The sequence below is a fragment of the Fusarium proliferatum genome (assembly GCF_900067095.1).
Source record: "Fusarium proliferatum ET1 genome assembly, contig: FPRO_scaffold005, whole genome shotgun sequence".
Taxonomy (NCBI): Eukaryota; Fungi; Ascomycota; class Sordariomycetes; order Hypocreales; family Nectriaceae; genus Fusarium; species Fusarium proliferatum.
In genome coordinates, this window is record NW_022194794.1 from 269,412 (window position 1) to 289,248 (window position 19,837).

Sequence of the window (19,837 nt, forward strand, 5' to 3'; positions counted from 1 at the left end):
AAAACAGCCGTTACCATCCACTCACTTCTCATTCGACATCACCACTCAAAGACAAACTTCATCCCAATCAGAATTACTCTCACCATGCCTCTTTGGAACATTTATCACACTGAGGGCACCTTTGCCTCCCAAGAGATCCGAAACAAGTTCGCCCAAGACATCACCAAGATCTACTCTCGCGGCGAAAACGGCCTTCCCGCTTTCTACGTCGTCGTTCAATTCATCCCCCTTCCCACGGGCCATGTTTTTGTTGGTGGCGAAGCCAGAGACGAGAAGCCTTTTGTTCGACTGGTTATCCAGCACATGGCTGTTCACAGTCATGAGGGTGTTCACATGGAGGATTTCCCTAAACAGTTCAGCGATTACATCAACGCTACGATCAAGCCATACATCGCTGATAAGGGCTACGACTGGGAGATTACCGTTACTGATACTCAGCGCGAGTTTTGGAGGTTTAATGGAATTGCGCCGCCTCCTTGGAGGAGTAAGGCTGAGAGGGTTTGGGCTCGAGATGGTCGCCCTTCGGAATGGGAGGAGGAATAAGGACCTGGTTTAGACAGGGAATTGGCGATTGGATCATCTGGGACTGTTCATAGTCCTTCGCTGAGAGCTTTTGTGAAGCCCTAGCTTGGAAGCATCATCCTCTTGAGGCTACATTTGGAAAGTTGGCACGATCATGTGCTCCGAGACATCATGTAGATCACACCAGGCACACGCTGTCTGGCATTGGCTTCAGCTTTGTGGCCGGGCAGGATTATTAATCTCTAATTCCCACCCACCAAGTTTTCAGAGACTAAGATTTATCAGGAAATGAGTTCTCACAACTCCGCTACAAGTATATTTCTCCGCACTAATGCGGACTTTAGAATAGTGACAATCTCCATATCAAACCCCAATGACGCTCACGAAATACATTTGCACCGATAACTTGGGGCTGATCTACTGCAGCACACTCTCAACGAGGGCTGGTAGCTTTGTCACCCTTGGATATCGAGGTTATGCTAGCCGTGAGCACCTGCGGAATTCCAAAGTAGTTAAACTCCGCAAGCATACAAGGGAGCAATGCCCCCCGTACGGACCTTTTTCTATATAAACATGCCTCATACCGTCGGCTGCTTCGCTCTTACACATCATATTCTACTCAACTACTTACCCCAGACAAATATGTCACTTCCCGAGACCTATCGAGCCTTTAGACGTACAACTGGCGATTTTCCTCGGACCGTTGAACTGTCCATCGAGACCGTGCCACGCGTACTTGGACCGAACGATGTCCTGATCAAGGTCCACGCAGTCTCACTCAACTTCCGCGATGTTGCCATGTTAAACGGGATATATCCGATGACAATGGAAGACCGAGGCATTCCTTGCTCTGACGCTGCTGCCGAGGTCGTCGCAGTCGGTTCAGCCGTCGAAGGCTTTGCTACCGGAGACCATGTTTCGGTTATAAGTGACCTCAACAATATCACGGGATCTGAAGACGAACCTCTTTATGGTCTTGGTGGAGACACCGCTGGTGTTCTTCGCGAATACGCCGTTTACCAAGATAAGCATCTTGTGAAGCTACCTCAGCAGTTATCATGGGAAGAGGTAAGATAGCAATTCTAGTACTCTTTGTAAATCCTGCTAAGTGATTGATGCAGGCGGCTACTATCACGATCGCTGGTGTCACAGCATGGACGGCCCTTGATGGCTTGACCACGGCATCCAAGTCACGCAGCGCTCTCATGCAAGGTTTGATCCATGCTCCAGTTCTTCCATCTGAGAATAACAGTGAGATAGGCACCGGAGGCGTCAGCATGTTCGCCCTCCTGATTTGTCTCGCGGCGGGCATCCAGCCAATCATCACATCTTCATCGGACGAGAAGCTTGAAGCTGTTAAGAAACTTGACCCTCGAGTCCGCGGCATCAACTACAAAACTACCCGAGATCAAGGAGCAGAAGTCCGGCGTTTGACTGACGGCCAAGGTGTCGATTTTGTCATCAACAATGCGGGTCCAGGGTCGGTTCCCCAGGATATCAGCTTCCTACGCCAGCGAGGCGGTACAGTGTCACTGGTTGGCTTTCTAGGTGGTATCGGTGGTGACTGGCAGCCTGCCGCGATCATGGCCTTGATGACCAAGTCTGCTAGGATCAAGTGAGTTACTAATTTGCCAGAATCTAGGTGATTGAGGAAACGCGCTAATAAATGATGCCCCAGGGGAATCGCTGTTGGCTCTAAGGCGGATTATATAAACCTCAATCGGTTCCTGGAAGAGAAGAAGGTTTCTCTTTCTCCGCTTGTGGACCGTGTTTTCCCGTTTGAGGAGTCGCAAACAGCATTTGACTATCTCTATGCTGGCAAGCATGCAGGAAAGGTGGTCATCAAGATTTAGCACGATTTCATCTCGTATTCCGGGTAGATTCAACGAGTTGAACTTCAGGCTATCTTCACGAGAGATTCACTACTACTTAGGGCGAGATAGTCAACCCTACGCAATCGCGATGATAAGTGGGTTGGCTCCCCATATCTAAAGATGTCAAACATGAAACCATTAATTACTGACCTCTGCACTAGTGACGACGGGCTACCTCCATTGTCGACTGCTAACAGGAAGGTCATTCCGTCAGCCTAAGCATGCCACTTCACGTATGATTCGTCGCAAGGATCTCCCGGTTTGGTCTGTCTAGATTCTATAGTCCTCAGTGATATACACGCATATCCCGGCGTTCCCGCTGTTGACCGAAGGAATCCAATCATGAAACAGGCGGTTAATATGCGCTGATGAAACGAAGAAGAATTCTAGAATAAATCGCGCATAATCATGTTAAAGCCAGGATCTACAATCGGGACGTGCATGCCCCAACGCGAGCATTATCCGTTTCCAGTTTCTGTTACCCCTTGCCAAGTGAATTGATACGAGGATATCAACGTGTAATTGGTCTTATCGCTGAGACAGTGATTGAGGCCTTCTCCTTGTTCATTAAGGAAGGTTACCGTCAACGATCTGCTGATTGATGTCAGTGCATCGGTAACTTACTCGTGTCTTTATCCGGATTGGTGTGACGTGTAGATCTTTGCCGGATAGTAAGCTAAAGCGCCGCGCAAGCTGTGACCACCAAAAATATCTTTAGCAAGCATGGAATTTCTAGAAGGAATTAAAGTGAGCGGAATGACATAACTCGACATAGTGGCGTAGATCTACCACGCATGCCGACATCCTCTGCTGCATCTTCCGTGATGCTCTTGGTGATATTCACTGCCAAGTATGACAGTTCAATCACGTCTGGGGAATATCCGCCTTCCCCATGGGGCTCCTGAGAATTCTGGTTCTCATCAGTAATGAAAACTCGATATCTCACGACTCGGGGACCTGATTTTGCAAAGCATTTGCATTGTCTGGTGATTAGAGGGACACGAAATGTGGGTTATTATGGAGATTTGACTCTGGTGATGGAGTTTGCCAAGGCGAGAATGGAGATGGTTTAGTCATAGTATGATGAGCCCATAATATGCCAAGAAATGGTCAAAGTTGCCTCGCGTTTGAGAGTCTTCTTCGCAGAGGAAAAGATAGATAACAAAAGGAAAAAAGATAAAAGGCGGAAAAAGAGATGAAGAAACATCACGAATGTACACCATCTGCATCTTGTCGACGTCGTGTTAACGTTGGCGGCTAAATGAGGCTCAAATTCTAGACGCGTCAAGACAGGCACTGACGTCAACCCCGGCGATACCGAGCCACAAGAAAGCACAGACTTACTACTTCGGTCTAATTTCCAAGGACCCTGAGTCTGTTTAGCAAAAGCGCAGCTCTGGTCAGTATCCGACTGGCCCGGACAACTTCCTCGGTGGATATAACATTAACGTCTCACTGACCGAGTCTGCCCGAATTCTTATAGACCGATGTGGAACGTTTCATAAACCCCCATGGGGCTTCCGTGTCTGGCGATATCCACCGTGATGGAGTCTAATGCAGCCTTGATTTCAGCGGCGATACTTGGTGCGGACCAATCAAGAGACCACTGCCATGACGTCTCAGTGTCTTGCCCAGCCCCTATCCGTCGGACCATCGCTGCGTAGATTCGTGAGGCGAGTGATATAAAGCCGGGTGAATTCCACTTGCTTGCTTCTTCAGCTTCCAGCCTTCGTTCAGAACATCTATATCATATATTTAATTGTCCAAGTGACAACTACCAATACGCAATATGGAGAAGGATAACGTCGCCAAAACTGCTGGACAGTTTCATGATCCTAGCTCTGATAGTGATGGCCTCAAGCACGAGATTAGTTCTCAGGGTCACGGCCATGACTTCCAGACTGTTCAAGAGTCTGCTGACAACACAAACATTTACTCCCAAGGCGGCAAGAACTTTCGAACCCTGAAGCGATGGGACACCATTTTTATCCTGTTCGCCAATCAGATCGGCCTTGGTATCTTGTCTCTCCCGTCAACACTCAAGACCCTCGGTCTCGTTCCCGGTATCATCGCCTTGATCGGCATTGGTGTCATCTCATGGTATACAGCCTATGAGTTGCTTCAATACTACAGACTACACCCCCAGGTGCTGAACATCGTCGACATGACCCGCTTCGTTGGTGGAAGGACCCTGGAGAGCATTGCCGGTGCCATGATGATGGTTCAGGTCATCTTTGTCGCTGCTTCAGCTATGGTCACTCTCTCAATTGCCCTCAACACAATCAGCAGCCATGCAGCTTGCACTGTTGTCTTCATCTTCATCTCTTGCGCAGCCTGCTACATCTTTTGCATCCCTCGCACCACCAAGTTTGTGTCGCATCTTGGAATCCCCAATGCTCTTAGTGTTTTGGCTGCATGCATTCTAGTCATGGTTGTTCTTGGTGTTCAAGGTCCCAAGGGCGTCGATAACATGGCTGAGTGGAAGAGGGAAATTGTCATTGTTGGGAATCCTAGTTTTCGAGACGGTCTCAATGCTTGCTTGAAGATTGTCTTTGCGTATGCTGCCAATCTGAGCTTTGTTGTAAGTACATCACATATATAACTACGACTTTTTCCTAACTGGTGACAGAGCTACCTCGCTGAGATGACCAATCCCCTCGAAGACTTCAAGTTCTGTCTTACTGTCCTTGAATGCGGTTCCATGACCATGTATGTCGTTTTCGCCGTCATCTTCTACTGTCTCGGAGCCGAATACACAACCTCTCCCATTTTGGGATCTACCTCGACCACCTTTGCGAAAGCTGCTTTCGGCATCGCCCTTCCCGCCATTTTCGCTACCGGCCTCGCTTATGGTCACATTGGATCCAAGTATATCTTTGTCAATGTCATGAGATGGACCGGTAACCTCAACGAAGTCACCTCCAACTCTGTCAAGTCTTGGTCAACCTGGATCGCTTCCGTTACTGGCTTCTGGATTGTTGTCTTTATTCTATCCAACGCAATTCCTGTCTTTGACTCGATCCTTTCCATCACATCTGCGACAACAATCTCTTGGTTCACTTACGGTTTCAGCGCCGTCTTTTGGTTTCACATGAACCAGGGCCAATACTTCCGCGACTGGAAGAAGATCTCTTTGACAATCGTCAATGCGCTCCTCATCATCATGTCACTTTTCATGAACGCAGCTGGTCTGTGGGCATCCATCACTGAACTTCTCGACATCTTCAACTCTGACGGTGGCGTTCGTGGTGTTTTCTCTTGTGGAGACAACTCTTGAATTATCTGCTTGTACTATAGACTTCTGCCTGTAGCGTTATCAATTACATGGCATTTCATCGTTCATTCTGTCTCCTAGGCAATGATTGTGAGGCGTTGGATTTTGTTGTTCGTAAAGTTTCAGTCGAAGGAAACGGTAGTCACTCCACGACTGACTTTTTAAGCTTCTGTGTTGGCGACGTGATGCGATACCAGCTCACGCCTATCGTTTCGTAATGAATTATTGTGGTTGAGAGTTTAAATCTGCTGCATACTATTCGTAGATTTATGGATTTTGTTTATCATGAAAATTTGGATGGATATTTAACTTATAATTCAAATGGAATAATAGTATAGCAACGGGAAAATGGGATTCAGATGAGGCTAATAGTATAACAAGGGGAAAAAAGGATTCAAGCGAGGTTAGTAGTGTAGCAGAGGGAAAAAGGGTACATTTTTCTAAAGAAGATATAGACCATAAAAAAGGTAAAATACCAGGGAAGAAAGAACTTAAAAATTAAGCCTGGATATGGTTGTGATTCCGCCAATTTCCAGCACCTTCCAGGCCTTCGGGAATACGGCGATAACGCGGTCGTTCCAGGGCATGAGTACGGAAAGGTGCGTCTTGGCACGAGCGAGAATAGGTGCAGAGTTTGCCGTGCGCCCTTAATTGACATTAACCGTCGACGGCTGAAAATGCGCCTTCTGAATGACATTTGTGATACCCACCGACGAGAACTAAGGAATTGCAATGTTATATATAAAAGATAAAGCTTCAATCAAGAATTCAACGATACTATCATCATCCTTCTCTTTTTCTTCACAATGACTCGCAATGCATCTTCCCCGCCTTTTACCATTCGCAGCCACCAACCGGGTGACATGGGCTACATAACCTATAGACACGGTGCAGTCTATGCGAAAGAATACGGCTTCAACCATCGTTTCGAATCTCTCATTTCAAGAATTACCGCCGACTTCCTCGACAACTTCAAACCCGACCTAGAAGGCTGTTGGATTGCTGAAAAAGACGGGTCATTCCTCGGCTGCATCATGTTGGTACAAGACAAAAAGCCAAAAACTGCAAAGCTACGATTGCTATTGGTGGATGAAAGCGCAAGAGGCCTTGGTGTTGGGACAGCCCTGATTCAGAAATGCATCGATTTCGCGAGAGAAGCGGGGTATCAACATATCGATCTCTGGACGCAGAGCATCTTGGAGGGTGCACGGCGATTGTATAAAAAGGCAGGATTCGAAATGATTGAGACACAGAATCACAATGATTGGGGCGTTGAATTGACCGGGGAATTCTGGACGCTCACGCTTTGAGGCTTGTGATGGGGATAGTGGCTGGGGAGCGCTAGGCTTGAAAGGGCAAATATGCGATCGCACAGGACTAGAAGTCAATTCGTTTGCTGCCAATGCTTTTATCGACTTGCTGTTTTCTGATCCCTAATACCCTCCCTCTACTTGCAGGCTTGCACTACAAACTATTTGTATTTCTACTGGGTAACCGCCCCGAAATATTCTTCTGCCACAGACGTCTACAGAAACCTTAAAAATGCTTGAGACGACTGAATTTGAGTAAGAGGAGTAAATAGAGAGCTGCTTAAGTGCCTTACGGCGCACCTTCCTCAATCACTGTCACGCAAATGGAAGCCCACGTGGCAGACAAGCTTAAACGTCGACGACCAATGGGAGAGACTCTGTCGTCCCAAAAGGGAACATGTACTGAGCGAGAACCTTGAACGACGCCACCAGAAGCCCTATAACCCTGGAAACTCTGTCCAAGGTAGCATGCTTCCTTCGCTTTCACGACTTGTCTGACTACAATTCTTCATGACTGCTGGTGGCACTTCTACTGTGATGACCTTGTACTACCCCTATGGAGGATTGACACCTCCTGACGGAACGACTACAACTGTTACTTGCCCACTGTCGCGGCCCATGCCCGCTGAGGGGCGACAACTGTCACCTTCACAGCTCCAACGATTAGTGTCACTGCCCTTAGTGCAACTAGTAGTGGCACAACCACTATATTCACATGTCACAGATTCCGATGGAGGCCTGACAACTCTTACCTCTACATGACTTACAACTTGCCTGAAACTGGCGCCGCAACGGCTGAAGTCACGTATGCAACTGAACCGACGCAGAGCTTAGACACGAGCTTTCACTGCCTCAACTACTGGCCTCATCACTCTTTCTCTCGTTCTGTAAAGACATGCCTTGTTACTCTATTTAAAACTAGGTGCGCGCATAATGAATCAACCGCCTTTCTCTGATAAAGCACATTACGAATCTGTTGTGAGCTTAAAACTAATAGAGAGAGTAGAATAGACATCTTGGAGGCTCCGACAGACTTCTATAGAGACCGGGTTGACCGTCGGCTACTCGCTTTCCCTCTGCACCTCGCGTCAGTGATTAGCCTCTTTCAACGGAGGTCTCGTCATGTATTTACCTTTGTATTCCAGCTGCACCTCTCGCTTCAATTTATCGTCATTCAATGGACCTGGTCCACCGTGGAGGCGCGCCTTCCCGATGTCCCGATGAACACGTGGATGTCCACATTTCGGTTAAGCTTAATATCGAGGACCAATGACAGGGATCGTGTCGTCCAAAAAGGGAATACGTAGGGCGAGGGAATCTAGGGAGATGTTAATGTCGGCTCGAAAAGGCTGGGAATGACTGACCTCGAGAGGAGACAAGCGACACCAACTCCATCGGCACTGAAATGGAGCGAAGACGGATGTGACAGCAGCTGACCTAGGTAAGGGATGTTCTGGTATGTTGTCTTGGGTAGCGTCCTCGACAGGAAGAAGGGAGGAGGTCTGGTTCGTCTCCATACAAAAGACCTCTAGTTCACGCTCGGCCTTGGCCAAAGCTAGCTCGAGGTCTTGCATCTTGCGGCGATCGGCCTCGCTAGGGGAGGTGTTGGGCGCGGTTCGAAGAGGGAGTCAAGAGGATGTGAACGGCAAATACGGTCGTTGTTGGAAGGCTTTTGGCTTGCGATAGCGATGCGTGAGGTTGTTTGGGAAAGCCTCGGAAAGATTTTGATGTGCCTGAAACTCTGGGCTTCTGTCTTACTTTTGTGGGCCATCTTTGCTCACACGTAGCAGCAGCAGTGGCAATTTGCAGTGGTGGCCACTTCAGGCCTTGATTGAGTCGTAACGTTCAGTGACCAACCTTGTTGATCGGTGGCGTGAAACCTTCGATAGGGAAGTCGGTTTGTACCGACAGGGAAATGGACCCCCGAACACTTGCAAGATCGGCCCTCCCTTGCATCAAATCATCCCAGTCTATCGTGACGGCAACATCAACATTTGTGAAGTGATGCCGCTCGTGGATCAAATCAATACTCTAGACTAATACCGGCACAGAAGATGAAAGTACACGCATGAAAAAACATGGTTTGGCAGGTGACTTCTTCCCTGCAAGCTCGAACAAGACCAATGCCCAACTCCTATGATTCGCTCCAGGATTAAGGGTCACTAGGAACAGGACGGGATACGAAAGCTTAAAACTACAGCAGACATATTAACTTTAGTTCCACGAAAGCTTCTGTAATAAGTAATAAAGCTTGTTCAATTAGACTTTCGGAGCTTCATGTATCTAGATGAGTAATAAGTATAAATAGCCCCCGACTCCTTTCTACATAAAATCCACCACTACCATCCACAGACAACAGCGCCAAACGGAAAGCCCAAGTAAAACCCAATACCCATACAGCATGCATGTTGTTTCACTTATTGTTTTGCTGCAGAGCATCCGGATCTGTGCAGCCAGGCCTGTAGACCTTCAACCAGCTACGTTGGCGACAAACGCAGATAAGATTCTGACCCCGCAAGATGTAGTCAAAGGATTTGAGGATTGGTTCAAACCCAAACCCACTGCCAAAGTCCAGAACACCAAAGAATCTATCTGCGGTGATGATTCAGAGAAGTGTGATCAATGTAAGAGTCCAGAGGTGCCAAGAGAAGCGTCACTAACTTGCGATAGGCGCTAGTAAACCGAATTCGCCCCTGGATATGGGAGAAATATTTGACTCTGGCAGGCTTGATCAGAAGGTCAACGGTACGGTGTCAAATGATATCGAAGGGAATGAAAAGTCCAATGGCAAGCCGAAAGCCGGATCAAACGAGGAATCGAGTCACAAATCCAATGATACCGAGACATCTTTGGAATTGCATGACATAAATTGTTTCGGTCGGCACCAGTTTGGAAAACACGAAGACATCCACCAAATCTCGCAACAGAACTACGCAGGCTTTGCGTGTCCGGAGACCGGGTCAAAGATGATCAAGAAAGGTGACAATAGTACCTTCATCTCTTATCAACGATGGATATACGGCGCGCCTTATCTATACAACGTTTACTGGAAGGACGGCTGTGAACTAGAGAATGGCAAGACTGAGCAGGACGTTACTGATCCATTAGAAGAGGGATACAAGCCCGAAGCACGTGTGTGTCAAGAGTTTCTCGCCAAAGCCTACAGGGGTTGCAATAATGGGGGGACAGGCGGTTCGTTGCAGGCCGGCTGTCTGGTGTATGAGTTCCAGGCCAGGGACAAGGAAAAGAAGCATGCTCCTTTGCCTTATATGCGAGGGGGAGAAATTCTTTTTGATTGGCCACCGGTTGCTGGATGAACATTGGTCGTCGTGTCTGAATCAGCCGCACCATGTTAGGAGCACAAAGTAGGGGCTGGCGGAGTCGATGGTCTGTATCATGTCATGGATGAAGCTGAACCGGCTTCAGAGGAGATAAGCTCGGCTTGGATAAGACGTGATCTCAAATATTTCTAGCTATGAATTTGGGGTGTGAATGAGATTCAAAGATACAGGGCTCCAAGCTCATTGAACTTTGGATACGCAAGGCGCGAAAGTGCAATAAAACATTATGAAACAAGAACAACCCAAGCGCACCCAATTGGCTAGGGATGATTGGTCCACCTGTCACCTGACTTTTCAACGATAACCTTTATCTGAGGCGCTTAGCTTCCAGTAGCTGACTCCATCAAGAAAACAGCCATGATTAAAACAAAGCTCCTGCGACCATGTCTGCGTTGGTCCTTGGCTTCAAGATTACCGACAACGTCCCGCTTAAGCTACTCAAAGGACTCCGCTTTGAGTCTGCCCCGCAAATATCCATCAAGTGGCTTCGAGATAATTGACTCATCTGTATTAGTCGAAGAGGAAAGGCTGCCCCTCTACAGGTGCCAGGACTACTACTCAATGCGCATTGGCCAGGTGATTCACGGGAGGTATCAGGTGGTTGCGAAGCTGGGCTACGGCACGAGTTCAACTGTATGGTTATCTCGAGATCTTGGGTACGCCCCTCATCAATGTCAATCTCATGCTGACATTACCAGAAATGGAAGATTCTGGGTGTTAAAGGTCCATATCAATACGCTGAAACATAATCAAGAGCTGGTTGTCTCTAAACACTTGTCTAGCCTCGATTTGGACCACGCAGGTCGCCAGCATGTACGAGAAGTCCGGGATACATTCAAGCTTAGTGGTCCCCATGGAGATCATGAGGTTTTCGTCATGCTACCATTGGGGATGAGCCTCAGGACTCTACAAGAATTACAGCAAGACGATGTTTTCCAGCAGTCTCTTGTCACGTCCGCCCTCGACCAGACATTGCTAGGTCTCAATTATCTTCATGATGCTGACGTGATTCATACCGGTAAGTTCATGACAATCCGTGAAAGAATATCTGTAAAAGATCCAGCTGACAGTGAAGAAATTCATTCGGACAACCTTCTTGTTGCATTGACAGACGACTCGATCCTCTCGACTGTGGAAGATAATGAACTTCACCGCCCCTCAGCCCGAAAGTTCCTCGACGGAACAGTCATTCACGTCTCACAGTACATGCTGGGAGGAGCTGGCGCGCTCACAATCTGTGATCTCGGACAGGCACGTATCGGTAAGGTGCATCGTGGCAATGCCATGCCGTTGCCATACCGTGCTCCTGAGGTCATTCTCGGCATGACGTGGGGTAATTCTGTGGATGTCTGGAGCGTGGGACTTTTAGTAAGAAAAGAGTCTAATCTTTTATGGAATCAAGCTGACGAACCCAGGCCTGGGACCTTTTGCACAAGAAAGGCATCTTTCGTGTATACGATAAATCTGGAGAGCTCAACGACGCTCATCATTTAGCGGCGATGACTGCGCTCCTTGGACCACCGCCAGATGTTTTCCTCAGGAGGAGCGACAAGACGCGTAAGTACTGGGATGCTGAGGGGAGGTGGCACGGCCCTGTTCCTCTCCCTGAGGGCGCACTGAAATCTCTGGAAACAAACTTGTCTGGGGAGGATAGAGATCAGTTTCTTGACTTTTTGGCTGGCACACTTACCTGGCTCCCGGAGGATCGGCTCAACAGCGCCGAAGCATACTTTCATCCCTGGTTAAGACGAGAAACTGGTGTTGAATAATAAAAGGATGAGTTCTTTCTTCTTACATCCCATACCGCACATCAGTCGCCAGGTCGGCCATGTTTCATTCTGATTCTAGGCGACTGGTATCGCCAAAGTACTGAAGATTAATTCCTGGATGATCTCATTTCCGGAACCAGACAGCATCAGGCAGAGCGACAAAATAAACTTAGGCTAAATCTAGGTAAAGCTACTCAAGTCCGTTTGCCATCTAAGATCAAGCCTCTGTGTCTTCCCTCATCCCCTAGCCTCTGGAGCAACAGTAAGACAGCTGTTTCAACATGCTTACCCCGAAGATGAATACCCGAAAGTCAGTGCAAGTTCAGTTTTTTGCAATGAGAATTGATTATCTTTCTCGCCGTCCCGGCTGTATAAGTCTAAGCATCAGGGATGGAGATGTTTTAAACTGTTTGCAGCCTTTATGGACAATTCATCGGTAGGGATATGGAAGCGGGAGTTGTGCTCTGAGGGAGATACGGAGCTCAAGCTATTAAAGAGTCTGAAGTTCAGCTTAAAGACTTACTTTCCAAGCTTCGCGACTATGGCAACTTCAACATCCAAGCACTTCCACGATGATTGAGATTGAGTGTTACCCGGATTTTATAAAGCAAAATGTACTACATGGCATTAGTTTACTAAGTGTCCTGATGATTTGATCTCCGACTCAATCTAAGATGGGGTATACAATGACAAAAGGCCAACTTAATACGCCATCACCCACCAAAGCGGTAGGCTACAATGGCTGCCATCTTCCACAAAACACCCAATATCCATCATTGTCCTTCTACGTCAGCTTTGTTCGACAATCTCCCAGTCTCCCTCCTTCGTAGCCTTGTCGTCGGTAGTCTTGCACTGTTAGATGGGTATGGGAATGAAGGAGTCAACGTACCTTTTGACTGCCAGGTCCGTTTTCAGCCCAGAAACTCTCCAAATCAAGGCCCATCTTCTCTGCAAACTCCGCTGCGGGAAAGAGGATCGGGCCAGTGGTCCACTTGACAAATCGACCTCGCTCGTTCTCGATCAAGGTAACTCGAGTCTCCCCTTCCTTGAGACCATTGTTGGCCTCTCCAGGGTTACCGGCGTTCGTGTCGGATCGTCTGGCGGTCTTGAGGTTTGCCTCGAGGACCTCAACAAGCTGCTTAGCTTCCTCGACCTGTTCTTCCAGGGCTTGAATCTTGGCGTAGAGATCACGGCGCTTGGTTTCGCTAATGCCAGACATTTCTGGTGCTTTGAAGTTAGCGGGGAACAGAAGAGAAGACGTGAACCAACCTGCGTGATTTGAGGTGGATTGCTTGTGTGGATGTGAGAGAGTGCTGGCAAAAGTAAGATGTCTAAGGAAAGGTCAAAATGAAGTTGATGAAGAAGGATCAAAGAGATCCAGAGTCAAGAAGACGAAGGGTCAGCTAGAGGTGTGGAGAGTTGTGGAGCTTGTTGCTAGTCATAGCGGTTTGGCAATGGTCTGGCAGTGGCAAGGGCTGATGGTTATGCAAGAAGCACTGGCCTTCATTCGTTGAGACTGTGATTCATATAGACTTGTTCAGTTGAGTTGGCGCTTTGGACGGCAGTGGAAGTGCTGAAGTGGACACTGTATTGTTACTGGCCTGGACCCACAATTCGTTCCCCAAGGCCACCACGCTCAAGGCAAACCTGGGCGAGTCAAGCGTGCGGCATGCAATTTATGGCCATGAAGCTCAACTTGACTCATGTTTTGAACACTGATCCCATTGAACAATCGTGCTTGCGAGCACAGCGCCAATTGGATCTTTGCTGCGCGAAAGAAAATCAATCGAGGTTGCCGCACCCAATCTGATCAACTCAACCGTATCGCAACAACGAAGCTGACCGACTACAGTCATCCCATCTCGGACTCACCATTGCGGTACCTGATTCCGACACGAACCTCATTGATGGATCTCCAGAGCGCAAAGAACAGCGCTCACGTCCAATCCAACAGCGCATGAACACCACTCACGGCCATCAGCATTGAGTTCAGTCCCCCTGCGGTCGCACTCGCGAGCGATGTTGAAGACATGCGACACGTCAGAAGGCAGCAAGAAGATCAACCTTCTTCGTATAAGAGGCAGCGCACTGCGGCTCAGCTCAGTTGATGAAGACCCTTGGTCATACAGCCGTCAATTCGACGACCGCAAATCGAGACCGATAGAAGATGATCGGGGGACCGCACCCATCGTTGGGCTTGAAGCCGGAGGAAAGGAAATGAGCGAGTTCAATTTGGACTGCGACTCCGCTGCCGCCGTCGAATCCCGTGGTATCTTCAGCAGCCGACAAGTGACCAGATGGAACTTGATGACCTCGAATACGACGATGCCTCCCACAAGAACCAAGCAGTAAAACATTTATCAATCACAAACAGGTTCTGTCTGCATAGAAACAATTCCTTCTTCAGTCTCAAGCACAGGAACGGTGCGAGTTGCTGACCTCCGAATCGCCTCGAACCCATGACTCCAGAGTCAGCCCCCTGTATTGCGAGCGGCTTGGCTCATCACCAAATACAACAACCGGAGGAACGGAATGGTTCAAAGATGAACAGCGGCCTGCATTCTGGAATCTGGCCCTGACGCTGCTCATTTTCCGCCTCTTTCTCCGCTTCACCGATCGATTCGTCTTGGTCTCCAACGGCAGCGCCACTTGGAGGCTCGTTCCCGAGATCCCTGAAAGCAGCTTTTCTGACCTCACTTCCGCGCATCTTCTCAATTCGGCTTCACTGTGTGCTTATTTACTGGTATATCACCCGTCCGAAGCGCCGATGCTTCCTGGCCGTTGGGGTAGATGTCGCCCCAGTCTCGTGGTGGTCCCCGTCGATTGTTCTGAAGCGCATCGGACAAGCAGTTCCTCACTCAACCGTTAAATCACGCCTATGTTGATCACTCACTGATTGCCAGCCGGTTAACTCCAGCATGAGATTTACAATATCACGCTAAATTTCCCGTCAGACACCCACACCCACAGTCTTCCAGCTAGCGCCCGAGCCACTGCGAGTGCTCAATGAACATGGCCGACACCAGCCACTTCTAATCTCCACTCACACAAAACCGCTTTTGGAGCCGCGCGACTTGCGTAAGATCGAGCTAACAATAGCGCGGTCAGCATGCAGGGGATTGACATTTCGGCGCTACCCGATCCCCCGCCGACATCAGTCCGCTGTTTTTCTCACCCCCAGCCTGTCCACAGATCTAGCTTCTGTCGGATTAGACTTTGGTACCAATCCACGTGTCCTTCACCGTGAGCACGTTTCTGTGTTGCTGTGTCCAATGGGATAAGGCTTGTCGTCCGAATTGGGGAATTCCATCTCAGCATGAGGAAGGTTCGCTTGACCTATGGCCCCACGAACCGCTGCTGGGTGCTTTCCGATATTTGCAGGTAGATGACAGGGCTTAAGCTTCAGTGGCTCGCTGGATCAGTAGGGGATTGCTGGAGCGGAAGACTTGGCATGCGCGATTTGGAGCTGGAGGACGAGCAACGATCACAAGGGCACCTACTCATCTCGTCTGCTGAGTCCATGCAGAAGTAGGTTAGCTACATTGATCACTACGAGTAGTTCATGGCAATGATCTCAAGTCACTGATTTTCCATGTCAATTGGGATAAGTAATGTAACAACTAAGACAAGTCAAAACAGAAATTACTACCTCCTCAGTGATCATACATTTAATGCCCAGATGCCGTCCCCAGATGAACATTTACCAAACACTATCGCGCGATCCAGCAATCAACACAAACTTGCCCACCAAATTTGTTCATCCAGTTCCCTGTTGACTCACCCAAGAAACTCGGGTTGCCTTGTCAGGGTCTCCCAGTTCCCATCTGGGTCGATCTCTGGGTTGCCATGTAGATTCACAACCCGTCTACTGCCCGCAATGGTGCGCAGGACATTGCCAATCACTGTCTTGTCCGGCTTCTGAAGCCCATCATCGGCATGGTCTTCTTCCTGCAGGGGCCGGTATCTCTGGTTCGTGGTTTCAATGTCTCCAAAGATCAAGAGACTTGACTTTTGTCGAGTCAGCGCCACGTTGAGACTTCTCTGCTCCGCGACAAACGATGGCCCGGTTTCGCGGGTGACGCACAACGCCAGAACCACGATCTGAGCTTCTCGACCCTGGAACGTGTTGACTGTTGAAGGCGTAACATCCTTGAGTCGATCGTCGTCTCTGAATCGCTTCCGGATTGCAGCAAGGTTTGCTCGGTAGTAAGTGATGACGGCGATGTCGGCGGGGTTGAGTTTCAGTTCTTCGATCATCTTGACCAGAAACTCAGCAATCAAATCAGCCTGTCGAGGATTGAATCGCGTGGCCTTGTGAGGATAGTTTCGGCAGGGACACTTAAGACAATTGAAGAAGACGGGGTGGATTTGATTCACACCAGCTGAAGGAATGTGATGTTCAAGTCGTAGGTAGTTCTCGACTTGCGTTCCGATGGGAAAGTTCTTCAACTGACAGTGTGAACTGTACTCAAAATGTGAGATCAAATGTGGGTAAACCGTGTTCAATGAGAGATCGAAGAGACCCTGCGCCATTCGATGTTGGCGGTAGAGATTGAACACAGGCCATCCCAGATAAATGAACAAATGGAACCAAGAGATGCGGTAGAAGTTGGCAAATCTGTTAGTAGGAAACTGCTTCTCCTCTGGTGTTTTGTCGCGTCTATCCTTGCCGGTATGGAGCAACTCCATGGCCGTCGGGAGGACAGGGGCAAGCTGCTTGGTATCGCCAAACATGATCATGGGTCGAGGCGTATTGCCAAGAACCAACAGACCATCAGAACAGAACAATGTGGCAGCCTCATCAAAGATGACGCCGCGAGCCACATCCGAGTTGTAGGATCTGTAGAGGAAGGAGTTGGACGTCGCTGGAGTCGTGGCCACGACGTTGGAACATTTGATGACCAGGGCCATCAGATTGCGCAAGGGTTTCTCGTAACTTCCGGTTGAGTACAGTCTGCGCTTCTTCGCCGGGTCCTGCTCTTCTGCAAACTTCACAAGGCTAGAAAACTCGGACATGTTGGAGCGCTTGACGCCAGGAACCGAGAGTCCTTTGAGTCTCTGGTGAAGGTCCCAAAGTTCGCTGTTGTCGCCGGAGGTCAATTTCGGGACAGCGCTTGAACCCAGAACCCGCAGTGTCCACCAGCACAAAGAGTTTTCGAACCTCCACGCCGACGCGCTTCGAGAGCCAGGCTTGAAACGCAGCCCAGCCAAAGCTCGGAGACACTTGTCCTGCTCATCTTTGAGTCTGTACCCCCGGACGACCATCAGCTGATTGACGGAAACATCATCGGCGATGAGCTTCTTGATGATGGACTTGGCCAGGGCGTCGGTGCGGTCGAGGATATTGTCGGTTGCTTCATTCGAAGCGGCGCTCAGGTAGACGTGCTTGATGGTTGGGTTGAGGCACATGAGAACTGTGATGGCGGAGGCGAGTGTCGACTTTCCAGTACCAGGAGGACCAGAAACAATTCCAAGACCGAAATGAAGGCTGCTGAAGTATTGTCGTACCTTGCTTCGATCGCCTTCAAAAACAGAGCCAAGGCAGGTGTCTCGAATTTCGGCGGGGACATCTTTGAAGAGATCAAATGGCGGCAGGTTGACCTTCGCGCCGGACTGATGAAGATTCCAGAGTCCCTTGCCGATCAAGAGTTCATTGAAGATGGCCTTCTTGTTGGATGCGAGAGTATCCTGCTGCATGGTGACAGGCCAGACCTTTGGATCACTCAGACGATTGACGGCATGGACGCGAAGCTCTTCCCCATACGCGTTTGATTCGCAGATGAGTTCCAAGCAATCCCGGTCAAGTTCCTCTTTGACTCCATCGTATTTTTCGTGAGCGATGGGCGAGAAGGCGTGTCCTTCGCCTGTGTCTGGGCGCAACAAGACCAGCGGAATTCGATCGTACGAGTCAATGTTGGATGGGAGTTCTGAGTCGCCATAAATGACCGGGGATGCATCCCAGACAACAGAACGACGTCGGGAGTCATTCGCCAGAAACCTGACTTGTAGCTTGGTGTAGGATCCCTTGAGCGCGCGATGGACAGCTCGCCAATGCCGGTTTTGCTTGACATGTTAGCTTGGTCATAAACTGGGATAAGGTACTTACGAAGTTGTTTCGCGGGGGTTCCAGGAGACACAAGTATCTTGCCGCGTGTTTAATGGGCCCGTCGCCAATCTTCTAGATGAGCGCCGGCATCTCAACATCGTTGACATGTTCCAGGTCGTGGTGAAAGTCCCAAACATCTTGAACGTGAATCTGGGTCCAAGCAGTATCTCTTTCGTTTCGGTTCTTGAAACAGGTCCTTTCGTTGAACAGCATGCCTCTGGTTTTGGGGATTTGTGTATTATAGCGCTCCCAATTCCATCTGTGACTGTACAAGTTAGCTAGGATATGAGGAACAGGCGCGAGACTTACTCATCACCGAATCCGTAGTCGCTAAGTTGGGGCCGCTCATTAATGCCCTTGATGATGGTTTCGATATCAGCATTGCTGGTCTTCACCAGGAGAGTGAAGTTTCGTCTCTGGAGGATCTCTGGTAGGGAAATGACCCCAGCGATCGGAGTATGCTTGTTGACCCACTCATCAACAGTCGTGTTCGCTCCGTGAAATGGAAGGCCGAAGCCGATGACTGTGGCGTTGGAATGAGGAGAGATCTGTATCTCAATGAGTCGATATTCAGACAGTTGATCATCAATGCCTGACAGTTGGTTGTCCTTGGTGAGTTCGTGCGTAGTCGCAGTGAAACCTCGTGGCGGCAGGTCGATTTTCACGTGGTAGAGAGTTGAGTCTGTAGTTGCATGGTCAGCGGAATACCAACTCCAGATGCTTCGATCTGTGTCGCGAGGGAAGGAGATCCGAATTCCTTTTGAGTTGAGGCTGATGAGGACATTCGGAGATGACTGAAGCTGGGTGAGTTTCGGGTCACCTTTATCCGTAGCCTCACGCACGATAAGGTGACAGAGAATTTGGCGAGACGCCATAGCGGCGGCAAGAAAGAGAGAAAATGTCGTTGGCGCAGAGTTTTAATGAATGAGAAGGCTTGTTGATGGAGAGAGGCAAAGCTGAGGCGGAGAGAAGCGGGGCACGGGAGGTTGCACGAGGAGCGGCAGCGAGCGAGAAAAACAACACTCAGTGAGGGATGCAAGCGAGTGAATCACGCTAGCCTCTTTGGGCTCGATGGGCGATGCTCAGTCTCAGGGAGCAGGGTAACCAGGACAGCCCATCTCATTCAGTGTGGCTGCTATGCTTTGGGTGCTGAGTAGTTTTCAAAGCGCCAGCATGCCAATTGATTTGATACTGTGCTGAGGTTGACCAGTTTGGCAAAAATTACTTCCTCGTCAGTTCGCCATCTCTTCGAGGTCTATCATGTCAAATAAGATGCAGAAGTTTGGTAGAGTATTGACAGAGATGACATACTGTTGACTTTCTCTACGAAGACTGTGTCCACATGAATTTTGAAATTTGTCCTAGGATCGGAGGAACATGGTCTAGGAGGTGAATGTGAAACGCCGCTGGAGTTTGACGAAGTAGCCTCCGAGTCTGACTCACCACCCACTACCTCGACTGTTTGCACCATGTCCGACTGCACGAAACTCACGGAATTTATGGTGTCATAATGTTTTGTTGACTAGATTCTTTTTCTGTTGTGCAGGTGAGGTGAACTCTTATGTCAGACTGAAGTCTCTGTGTTGTTCTCAGTGAGCCTCTCAGCTGGCAGAGTCGTCTTTTAATCGGTAATGTATGCCA

At 49.1% G+C, this 19,837-nt stretch overlaps 8 protein-coding genes across 8 annotated transcripts; 6 read left to right on the forward strand and 2 right to left on the reverse strand.

Annotated features, from left to right (window-relative positions):
• Positions 1–84: 84 nt before the first annotated feature.
• FPRO_10305 (uncharacterized protein) lies at positions 85–543 on the forward strand (the record flags this gene model as incomplete). Its single annotated transcript, XM_031231254.1, has 1 exon — positions 85–543. The coding sequence occupies one exon, from the start codon at positions 85–87 to the stop codon at positions 541–543; it is 459 nt and encodes a 152-aa protein (XP_031081310.1).
• Positions 544–1,095: 552 nt separating this feature from the next.
• FPRO_10306 (uncharacterized protein) lies at positions 1,096–2,375 on the forward strand (the record flags this gene model as incomplete). The annotated part of the gene is made up of 3 exons (XM_031231255.1): positions 1,096–1,590; positions 1,644–2,137; positions 2,201–2,375. The coding sequence occupies 3 exons, from the start codon at positions 1,096–1,098 to the stop codon at positions 2,373–2,375; spliced, it is 1,164 nt and encodes a 387-aa protein (XP_031081311.1).
• Positions 2,376–4,185: 1,810 nt separating this feature from the next.
• Positions 4,186–5,673, forward strand: FPRO_10307 (uncharacterized protein; the record flags this gene model as incomplete). Its single annotated transcript, XM_031231256.1, has 2 exons — positions 4,186–4,977; positions 5,026–5,673. 2 exons carry the CDS (start codon positions 4,186–4,188, stop codon positions 5,671–5,673), a joined length of 1,440 nt encoding a protein of 479 aa, XP_031081312.1.
• An 803-nt stretch (positions 5,674–6,476) lies between these two features.
• Positions 6,477–6,980, forward strand: FPRO_10308 (uncharacterized protein; the record flags this gene model as incomplete). The annotated part of the gene is made up of 1 exon (XM_031231257.1): positions 6,477–6,980. The coding sequence occupies one exon, from the start codon at positions 6,477–6,479 to the stop codon at positions 6,978–6,980; it is 504 nt and encodes a 167-aa protein (XP_031081313.1).
• Positions 6,981–9,381: 2,401 nt separating this feature from the next.
• Positions 9,382–10,297, forward strand: FPRO_10309 (uncharacterized protein; the record flags this gene model as incomplete). Its single annotated transcript, XM_031231258.1, has 2 exons — positions 9,382–9,604; positions 9,651–10,297. 2 exons carry the CDS (start codon positions 9,382–9,384, stop codon positions 10,295–10,297), a joined length of 870 nt encoding a protein of 289 aa, XP_031081314.1.
• A 585-nt stretch (positions 10,298–10,882) lies between these two features.
• On the forward strand, positions 10,883–12,090 carry FPRO_10310 (uncharacterized protein; the record flags this gene model as incomplete). Its single annotated transcript, XM_031231259.1, has 4 exons — positions 10,883–10,977; positions 11,020–11,339; positions 11,397–11,689; positions 11,737–12,090. The coding sequence occupies 4 exons, from the start codon at positions 10,883–10,885 to the stop codon at positions 12,088–12,090; spliced, it is 1,062 nt and encodes a 353-aa protein (XP_031081315.1).
• A 789-nt stretch (positions 12,091–12,879) lies between these two features.
• FPRO_10311 (uncharacterized protein) lies at positions 12,880–13,309 on the reverse strand (the record flags this gene model as incomplete). Its single annotated transcript, XM_031231263.1, has 2 exons — positions 12,880–12,936; positions 12,980–13,309. The coding sequence occupies 2 exons, from the start codon at positions 13,307–13,309 to the stop codon at positions 12,880–12,882; spliced, it is 387 nt and encodes a 128-aa protein (XP_031081316.1).
• A 2,558-nt stretch (positions 13,310–15,867) lies between these two features.
• On the reverse strand, positions 15,868–19,071 carry FPRO_10312 (uncharacterized protein; the record flags this gene model as incomplete). The annotated part of the gene is made up of 3 exons (XM_031231264.1): positions 15,868–18,153; positions 18,293–18,461; positions 18,506–19,071. The coding sequence occupies 3 exons, from the start codon at positions 19,069–19,071 to the stop codon at positions 15,868–15,870; spliced, it is 3,021 nt and encodes a 1,006-aa protein (XP_031081317.1).
• Between the last annotated feature and the right edge of the window lie 766 nt (positions 19,072–19,837).